The sequence below is a fragment of the Rousettus aegyptiacus genome, unplaced genomic scaffold (assembly GCF_014176215.1).
Source record: "Rousettus aegyptiacus isolate mRouAeg1 unplaced genomic scaffold, mRouAeg1.p scaffold_m13_p_12, whole genome shotgun sequence".
Classification (NCBI taxonomy): Eukaryota; Metazoa; Chordata; class Mammalia; order Chiroptera; family Pteropodidae; genus Rousettus; species Rousettus aegyptiacus.
The window spans coordinates 22,732,720-22,742,515 of NW_023416287.1; the positions used below are offsets into that span (position 1 = coordinate 22,732,720).

General features: G+C 55.7%; 1 protein-coding gene across 9 annotated transcripts in view; it reads left to right on the forward strand.

Moving 5' to 3' along the window:
• The window catches only part of EBF4 (EBF family member 4), a 48,694-nt gene extending 38,898 nt beyond the window's left edge, over positions 1-9,796 (forward strand). For 4 of the 9 annotated variants that reach the window (XM_016144985.2, XM_016144821.2, XM_036229577.1 and 1 more), the window contains 10 exons: positions 47-164; positions 266-399; positions 493-619; positions 2,115-2,203; positions 2,334-2,399; positions 2,501-2,678; positions 2,757-2,945; positions 5,976-6,173; positions 7,328-7,403; positions 7,630-9,796. In XM_016144985.2, the coding sequence (XP_016000471.1) occupies positions 47-164; positions 266-399; positions 493-619; positions 2,115-2,203; positions 2,334-2,399; positions 2,501-2,678; positions 2,757-2,945; positions 5,976-6,173; positions 7,328-7,398 (1,170 nt within the window). In that variant the 3' untranslated portion in view covers positions 7,399-7,403; positions 7,630-9,796. The remainder of the gene's footprint in view (positions 1-46; positions 165-265; positions 400-492; positions 620-2,114; positions 2,204-2,333; positions 2,400-2,500; positions 2,679-2,756; positions 2,946-5,975; positions 6,174-7,327; positions 7,404-7,629) is intronic. The other 5 variants (XR_004953635.1, XR_001596973.2, XM_036229574.1 and 2 more) reach the window with 5 other exon arrangements.

Genomic DNA, 9,796 nt, shown 5'->3' on the forward strand with positions numbered 1-9,796 from the left:
GAGCCCCCGAGGGCCGCAGCCAGGCTGGCCTCGGCTCTCCCTGCAGGTGGTGGTGTCCACGACGGTGAGCGTGGACGGACATGTGCTGGCCGTGTCCGACAACATGTTTGTGCACAACAACTCCAAGCATGGCCGCAGGGCGCGCCGCCTGGACCCCTCCGAAGGTCAGGACCCCGGGCCCAGCCCCTGCTGCCGCGGGCCCAGCCAGCCCCCAGTCCCACACCTTGGCGCCGGCCCCTGACCTGCCTCCTCTCCTGCCTCCCAGCTGCCACCCCCTGCATCAAGGCCATCAGCCCCGGGGAGGGCTGGACCACGGGCGGCGCCACCGTCATTGTCATCGGCGACAACTTCTTCGATGGGTTACAGGTTGTGTTCGGGAACGTTCTCGTGTGGAGCGAGGTGGGCCACCCCCGCCAGTCTCCCTCAGGGCGTCCGGGCTGGGCCCTCCCCTAGCCAGCTCCGAACCCGCAGGCTTCCCCTCTTCCCTCGCAGCTCATCACGCCCCATGCCATACGGGTGCAGACGCCCCCACGGCACATTCCCGGGGTGGTGGAGGTGACCCTGTCCTACAAGTCTAAGCAGTTTTGCAAGGGAGCCCCCGGCCGCTTTGTCTACACAGGTAAGGAGTCAATCGGGAGGGGAGGCCTTAGGTCGAAGAGCAGATCCCCACCCCGCCAGCGCCAACCGTAGTCTCAGAGCCAATATGTACTGTGTGGCCACGCCCCCTACCGCTTGCTTTCCCGCTACACTAAGCCCGCCCCACCCTTCTCGCACAGGACCTTCTTTCCCTGTGCTCTGTCTTTCTCCCTGACCTCTGGTTCCTCAGTCCCCTGCCTGGCGCCCAGTTTCAGCCCTTCTGTACATTATTTCTGCCTGGGGCCTTCTCACCAGGGTGTCTAGAACATCCCACTCCCCAGAGTATAGAATATTTCCACCAAGATGTTTATTTCAAAGGTACTCCCAAATAGGTTCTCTGATCCCCTAAAACTCCCTGGGTCTCTTTGTTCCCCCAAGCCACCCAAGATCTCACTCTACATCCACAAGAGCACACACACCACCACCACCACCACCACCCACCCACCCACCCCCTGCAGAAGCCAGGGCGAGAAGTTAACAAGAGTGGAAAGAAAGCCACTCCTTGAAGGTGCGATATAGAATCCTCCATCCCAGCTTTATTTGGTCACTTGACCAAGATCTTTTTCACCTCTACCCTCCTGTCTGCCCAAGCCTAAGACCCCCACTTCTCTGCATCTCCCCTACCCCACCCAACAGATATTCACCCAGCCCTTTGGGAATCTCTGTCCACTCGATAGTGATCCTACTTACTGTCAGGGACTTCCAGTCTAACTGGGGCTGCTGAGCAGGGAACACTGTGCTTGGGTGGAGATACACGGTGGAGGCGTTGGCTGCCAGGGACTACCTCCGGGAGAGAGTGTAAAGTAACCGTGAATGGGAGGGGGCATTAGGGAGATAGAGACGGTGAATGAAAGGGTCCGAGAGAAAGAATGCAGATGCAAAGATCCAGGAATGAGGGCTTTATGCTCTGGGGTGAACTAAAGGAAATTCTCTAAATCTGGAGTTGGAGGTGAAAGTAGGTAAGTGACGCCGGCGAGTTGGAAGTAAGGTTGGGGTTAGAAGGAAGATAAGAGGGCACCAGGAGCCTGGTCAGGAGGCTGCTTTGTCCTGGGTCCTCCTGAGAGTTTTGAGAGTGGCCCGTCCCTTCCCTGGGGCGCATGCAGAGTTCAAACTTTCAGGTGCTGCTCAGAGTCTACCTGAGCTGTGATAAATGGAGATTGTTGTGTGTGTGGGGGGGGGTCTTTTTTATAACAAATAATTTACACCTGATAAGACCAATGCAGACAGAGGACTTCCACCAGTCCTGCCCCCAGGAATATGGAAGGTAATATGTATACAAAGTTTCCTTTTTTTCTAATAAGAAAGGAACTGAGGAAACTTCGAACCTCGCTCACCCGTGTGCCCGGAGTTTTCCGAGAGGTTTGGGCTGGGCTTGGTGGAGGGGTCTGCAGCGAGGTTCCAAGACTGGTTGCTGGCAGGCTTGGCCCTGCGCGCACGCGCTGGGAAAGGGCGTCCTCCAACGCCGCCCCTCTCCCCAGCCCTGAATGAGCCCACCATTGACTACGGATTCCAGAGGCTACAGAAAGTCATTCCCAGACACCCCGGAGATCCGGAGAGGCTGCCTAAGGTACTCAGAGGGGTGCAACGGGGCGAGGATCAGGGTGTCCTGTGGCCGAGGTGGGAGGAGTGGGCTCCTGGCCCCTCTGTCGCCCCCAGGGGCTGCCCCTTGGCCCCGCTGTCTCCTCCCCTGCCCCCAGGAAGTGCTGTTGAAGCGGGCGGCCGATTTGGCGGAAGCCCTGTACGGAGTGCCCAGCAGTAACCAGGTATGGCGCCCCCAGTCACCTCCTAGCGCGGCCAAGCCCGGGGCTGTCCGCAGCTTGGCGCCTGCGGCCGCCGCGGCCATGCCCTGCTCGTGTCTTCGCAGGAGCTCCTCTTGAAGCGCGCGGCAGACGTGGCCGAGGCTCTGTACAGCGCCCCCCGCGCGCCCGCGCCGCTCGGACCCCTTGCTCCCAGCCACCCGCACCCCGCGGTCGTGGGCATCAATGCCTTCAGCAGCCCACTAGCCATCGCCGTCGGGGATGCCACGCCGGGCCCGGAGCCAGGTGCGCCCTGCAGCCCTGGCGTTGAGATTATTGTCCCTTCCCTGCGGCACTACGTTTCTGACCGCCACTCTCTCGCAGGCTACGCGCGCAGCTGCAGCAGCACTTCCCCTCGCGGGTTCGCGCCCAGCCCCGGCTCACAGCAGAGCAGCTACGGCAGCGGCCTCGGAGCTGGCCTCGGCGGCTACGGGGCGCCGGGCGTGGCTAGCCTCGGCGTGCCGGGGTCTCCTAGCTTCCTCAATGGCTCCACAGCCACCTCACCCTTCGCCAGTGAGTGTTCCCTGCCCGCAGAAGGTGGAACCGGGGCCCTGGGGAGCAAAAATGGGGCATCGCCTTGCCCTCTTCCAGTGCTTGGTGGGGAAGGAACCTCCGGTACCTGTTCCATGAGGATCAGCCCTGGCCTTGCCTTTGGAAGCCAGGCCAGCCCTGTTCGTGAGACCTCTCTCTGGTTGGGCTCCTGCCCCTCGACCCCACACCTTGGTTTCTCATCCTGGGCCGTGAGGCCGGGGCAATTCTTGCACTTTTAGCTCTCTTTGCTGATTCCAGTGGTACACATCACTTCTAGCCCTTCCCTTCTCCTTAAACTGGCTTTTACTAGGGAGCGTCTCGCTGAAACCCGACAGACCGCCACTTCTGTCTTATGCCGGGACTTCGGGAGGAGGCTAGCGCCCCCTGCCGGAAGCCTGAGGGAACTCCGGGCTCAAGAAAAGCGGACTTCCACCTGGCTCCATACTCCGCAGGAGCATTGGTCTGAGAGGCAGGGGTCCAGGCAGGGGTCCGAGCAGGGAAGACGTGGTTCCCTGTGATAGCGTTGGGCAGAGTGAGAGAATTCTTTGTGGTCAGACAGCTGGATTCAGATTTTGCGTGTCCAAATCCTCTGTCTGGCAGTCAGCAAGTTACTTCTTTGAATGTCAGTTTCCTCACTGTAAAATGGGATCTTTATCACCCCCTGCCTAGGGCTGTTCTCAGATCTAATTGTGCCACAGGGCACATAGTCTGGCTTCTTGGGGTCTGGCGGCTCGAAGCTGTGTGAACAGGCAACAGGGCATTTATGCTTTTACTATTTTGCACTGCCCTCAAGTTCCTCTTTCCAACACGAGGTTCCAGAGCAGCTTGTTTTCAGCTCCTTGTAGCTTAGCTTTTCAGCAGATATTTATAAAGCACCTACTGTGGGCAAGGCACCTCCCTATCAATTGTAAAAAAGATTGTACTTCAAGTCTTGGGAGACACTGCTTAGCCAGAGGAGCGGGGAGGCTGCTCAAGGAGAAGCTGGTTGTGGCTTTTCCTGTGTTTCCCTCCCCTGTCCCCTGTCTTATGTTTGCTATTACTGAGGACCGAAACATCTGGCCACCTACCTAGCCTTCCTTGCCAGTGTCCTACATCCTGGGTACTGCTCTTTCTGGCAGTGGGTTTGAGTCTGGCTCTTTCCTCCCTGCCCAAGCTTAACTCCTGGGACCCGAAACCCCATGTGCCAGCATCCACAGGCCTTGACCCTCTGGTGTCCCTCCCAAGGCTTCTATCTCTTCTGGCCATTTGCTCAGGCCAAGCACCACTGCTCCCACTTCTGTTCAGTTCTAGGACAGTGGACAGTGCTCTTACAACCTCTCCCTGGGTGGCTCTCAGATTTGAAGCTGATGGAATCTGGACTACCAACCCCCTTTCTCACTACACACACAGTGCCATCAGCAGTAGAGGAACATACTGCCCCAGTGGGCAGAAGCCATGCCACCTGGGGTCTCCCCATTCAGCCAGAGGATGGAGAGTACTGGAACTGCTTATGCCCCTCTTCTAGCGTCAGCTGGGGACACCCTGGAGTTGCCCGAGGGCCAGTCCCATCTTGTAATAGTGTCTTGACCAGTGCTTACCCAGGATCCCATCCACTCCTATGTGCAGAGTACTTCATAGTACAGTGGCAGGTGCTGTCGTTTTCATTAAGTGTGCCAGGACGTGCCTGGAGTGACATCTGGAACTGTCCTAGCCAGAGGGTCTGGGACTGTTTGGATCTCCTCTTGGTCTTGTACTTCGGCCACTAGCAGCCCTGGGTTGACCCACAACTCCCAGTCCTACCCAAGCTACAAAATGTGGTTGTGAGCCCTTGGCCTTGAGAAAGAACACATTTGTCTCAAGCCCTCCATGGAGCTCATGGCCTCCTTAGCTAGCAGTGAGCATTATCTTAAGGGAGATGGCCATCCATGGGGCTGAGGATACTTGGCACAGGGACAGCATCGTATCAATGGGTGTGGGGGGGGGCATGGGGAAGGAGTCTTTGATGCCAAAGGCAACCTTCTCAGGCTATTAGTTTCTTCCAGGAAGCCCCTACCCCACCCATAGCCAGCTATTTGGACAACACTGACATCACGGCCTGATTGGTCTTTAGGAGAAGCAGGGAATTGGACTCATGAGGACGTATGGTGAAGGAGGGATCCAGAGATGCCCTGGGCAGAAGCCCTCAGGAGAGAAGGCTGCAGGAAGGAGGGGCAAGCAAAGCCTCTGTGTAGAAGAGCAAGCCACGGTCCTGGGTAGCCAGGGATTGGAGAACAGGAAGATTTGAGGATGTGGGTCCCTACGCCTTTCTTTAAAATTGACCAACTAGAAGAGGATGATACAGCACCTGGGCTGGAGATGACAAAGACCTGCATTAAGCTGGAAGAGAACAGATTCCCCAGGGGTTAGGGGTAATTGGTAAGGGAAGCGTACTTTTGGAGAAAGTTAAAGTGCTTGTTGTGTGAGCTGTGATCCTGGACAGACAGGCCTTGTAACAGGAGCCTACATACACCTGCAAACTTCATCTCTGACTCCTTTCCCAGCTCTACTATGAACCCCATTCTTTGACACTGACCTTGGTACCCCAGGGCCCATAAACATTTCTCGGCATCTCAGACTCCCAGTGGTTTTCAGCAAGAATCCTGATCTGCTCCATCTCTTGCTCATCCCTCATCTGTGGGATCAGTCCCCAGTATTTGATTTTGTTGGATGTTCTGGTTTTGCTTTTGTTTTTACCTAGTCTGACTCTGTCACTTCCAGTCCTGAGAAAGGGTCTCCAGAACCCCCCAAAAGGCGAGTGTTGGCCCAGGACCCCAGAAGCTCCTAGCCTGCTTCCATCCCTTCCCTTGTACTGGTCTCCTCAGGACCCACACAGCCCCCAGTGAGGTCTGAGTCTGGTGCTTAGGTCAGCAGCCCGCACAGGGCCCACTGCCCGTGCCAGAGCCCTAACTGAGCTGCTCACTCTGGTGCTGTCTCCCTGTTGTGTCTCCCATTGCCTTCCCTGCTACACCTACCCCTTCCTGCCCCGCCCCGGAGTCATGCCCTCTAGCCCCCCGTTGGCCGCTGCCTCCTCCATGTCCCTCCCGGCCGCTGCCCCCACCACCAGCGTCTTCTCCTTCTCGCCTGTCAACATGATCTCCGCTGTCAAACAGAGGAGCGCCTTCGCCCCCGTGCTGCGCCCACCCAGCTCCCCACCCCAGGCCTGCCCCAGAGCCCACGGAGAGGGGCTTCCAGGTGAGTGGTCCATGCTGTCCTGCTGTGGTCTGGTAGAGCAGCTCTGTTTGAAGGGGCCACTCCATCCACATCTTACCAGAGCCTTGTGGCAGTTGACCAGTTCTAGGAAGGTTCAAAGCAAGGAGCTCTGCAGAGGTCCAAAGAGATGCAGTTGGAGAAGATCAAAAACCACCCCCAAGCCCCACCCCCAGCCAGGTGAGCCCAGAGCAGAGACCCAGTACTCAGAGCCAGAGGAACCCCACGTGGAGTGCATGCTTTTGACCTGTGTGTCCACTGGAGGGTAGCACACAGCACTGTGAGAGACTGGGTCACTTGCTGGACGCAAAGGGACTGACCTTGGACAAGGTTTAGCCCAACTTCCTCTCCCCCATTTTACAGTTAGAGAATTGAGACCATGTCACCCATCTACATTCCACTTGTGAAAAAGTCATCATTTGCCATTTATCAATCTCCAAGTCAACATCTAACTTAACAAAGCCTAGCCCCTAACCAATAGTGTATAGCAAGTTAAAAAAAAAGTCATATCCCCTAGAGGAATATGATTCTTATTTAGGGTGGGCCCATTAGATGATTGAAAGGGCACACAGTCATTTTTTTGCCTTGTTTTTCTTAATCCATGTGTGTCTAGAGCTTAAAATGTGAGGGGTGGGGAGGACAGAGGATCACCTACCTCTCCTACCAACAAAGAGAACCAAGGGAGGGGCTAGGCAGGGGCAAGGGGTGATGGAAGTAATTAATTACATGGAGATATGGGAAGAAGACATGCCACGTTGGGTATCAGTGCTTCTCGAGGCTGGCCTTTTTCCTTTCTGTCCTGGTACTTGCCCTTCTGCCTCCTCACCTTGAGACTGGCCCTCTGAAGGAGGCAAGGCTGGGAAGAGGAGCCCAGAGACATCTCTCTTGATTGAGGAAACTAGGATAGCAAAGGCTTGTGACGCCAACCTCTTTAGAGGCCTGAGGGACATGCCTCACCTCTCTGCAGTGCTGGTTCCAGGCCAGGGCTAAGTGTAGCCCACTACCTTCAAGGCTGTTGATAAATAATTCTGCATTCAGAAAGTGTTACATACCCTGCATACTGGACCAGCCCAAAGAGGACAGGCAGATAAGGTCTTCAGGCTACATGTGGCTTATGGCTCCTCCCTTGGTTACCGCAGACCAGCCTTTTGAAGATTCTGAGAAGTTCCACTCTCCAGCCCGGGGGCTTCAGGGCCTGGCGTACTCCTAATTACGGTAGGTCTCTGACTGGTCTTACCTACCCCCTTGGTTCTGGATAGGCTCTCTCTTCAAAAGGCATTAACAGGGGTGGGGAGCTGGGGTCCCTCTTCAGGGCCCATCTAGACAGCTGTCAGGACCAATAGCCCATGCAGTGACCCAAACTGAGCAAGTGTAGAGAAGTGGCTTTCTGTCCCCTTGCAGCCAGCCTTCCTCCAGGACCTTCTCTCCATCTCCCTACCAGGTCTACACATCTGGCCCCCACTGAGCCTGGACTGGAGATCCCTCCAGGATTCACACCCACGTCCTGGATGGCAGCACAGACAGATGCAGGGCCAGGGCTGCAGGCAGACCTCAACCCATGGGCCTGAATGGGGAGAGAACTTACTCCCATACTCGAGGCCTCCCACCCCAGCCCTACAAGCTTCTCTCACCTCCCTTTCTTGGGGCTGGTCAGAAGCCCCAGCACTGTGCTAATGCTCTTGGCAAGAGAGCATTCTGGGGAGGTGCTGGGATGCTGGACCTCACCTGCTGGGTTGGTTCCTCTAGAAGAGATGGACTTTTTGCAGACCAAGGGCATCAGGTGACAGGTGCATGGGTAGAGGACTATGGGAAAAAGGACAGCTCAGGGAGAAGTGGCCTGGGAAGGTCCTGTCTGCGTCTGACCCATCTCACCGGCTCAGCATCCCAACTTCTCTCCAGGGCAAGAGGAGTGCCCAGCAGCCTCAGGATGCCTTCCCAGGCTCCCATGGAGCTTCTGACAGCCACGTGACCCGGTGGCTGCCCCACTCCCATTATGGACTGCACACTCATGCTTGCCACATCATGAATCCCAGTGGGGGCTTCGGGCATGGTGAGTGCAGAAGAGGGGGTGCCAGGCCCTGTGAATTATGGGTCTTCCCCCTAATGGATGTCTCATGGATTCTGACCCCCCACACGCATAACTGGCTGGTCCCATAAAACCATGGAATGGGCCCAGCTGCCCCTGGCCTCACACTCTACTCTGCTGAGGTTGGAAAAACAATAATAAACACAGATGCAGGTGGCCACCCAGGCTCCCTTGCCTGCTTCCCTGGCGTGGGTCTGCTTTTCTCAGCTGTTCTGCAGCTCTCCTGGGGCCCCTCAGTCTGACCACTGAGGACTCCATCCCTCAGCTATCTATCCGGGACCAAGGTAGGGATTTTCTCTCCCCAAGATGGGGGTTCCTGGGAACCAGAATAGAACAAACTAAATACTACTCAAATGTATACGGGTTCAGAAGTAAGATCCTTCCTGACCTGCAGGGCTTCACCTGAGCTAGGCAGGGTAGCTTTTGGCTCCCAAGGTTGCTATCTGGGCAAGGCCCAACCCCTCACCTGCCTCTCCAGGACTAGGTACCTTCCAGCTCTCTGGTCTCAGAGTTTGGGAGGAAGTAAAGCTACAAGATTCCTAGTCTCATTTACTCCCCTCCTTGGATGAATCCCTGTCATCCTAAGACATGTCCTCTAGACTGAAAGGTCTAGCTGGCTGACCCTGGAATCTGGCTGACACTGGGAGCCCAGTGTCCAGCCCCAGGCCTCAGGCTTTCTTCTCTCCTGGCAATACCTTTTAGCTCTGGCCTCTGGAAACCCTGTCCTTCCCCAACTTGTGTGCCCATGCCCTGCAGGCCTCTGGACAAATACACTTGCTAAGACAGAATGGCTGGTCCCACCATTTCCTTCTATTGTGTTCTTGGCAAGTACCTGGGACACATGAAAGGGGTAGCCTTTTGGTCATCCTGACTGATTCTCAGTGCTTACCTGAACTTCATCTCGGTTCCCACTTCCAGCCTGTGTTGCCTACCTGCCCACGCCCTGCTGTGTTTAAGCTCTGAGCAGTTCCCACTGCCCAGGGCTCTCCCAGGCTAAGCACTTATAGAACTCTATACTGGACTCCAGTGGTAACTGGGCAGTAGTTATATTCTGGTTCGTGAGATGGACCAGGTGCCATGACTGATATGAACAAGATGTGCTATCTGTCCTCAAAGATCTCTCAACTGTGCTCAAGCCATCATTTGAGTCAACACTGCCCACTCCCTGGTCCACAGTAGGCCAAGCTAATCAATTATGATATTTGCTATGGACTGAATTGTGTCTTCCCAAAATTCATACATTAAAGCCCAAACACTTCCTCCCATGTAACTGTATTTGGAGATAGGACCTTTAAGGAGGTGATTGAGGTCACAAGAGTGAGGCTCTAATTTGATAAAACTTGTGTCCTTGTAAGAAGAGATTCCAGCGCTCTCAAGCTTTCTCCACCATGTGAGGACACAGTGAGAAGGTGGCTTTCTACAAGCCAGGAAGAGTCCTCACCGGGAACCAAACCAGCTGGCACCTTGATCTGGTATTTCTAGCTTCCAGAACAATGAGAATAAATTTCTGTTGTTTCAGCCA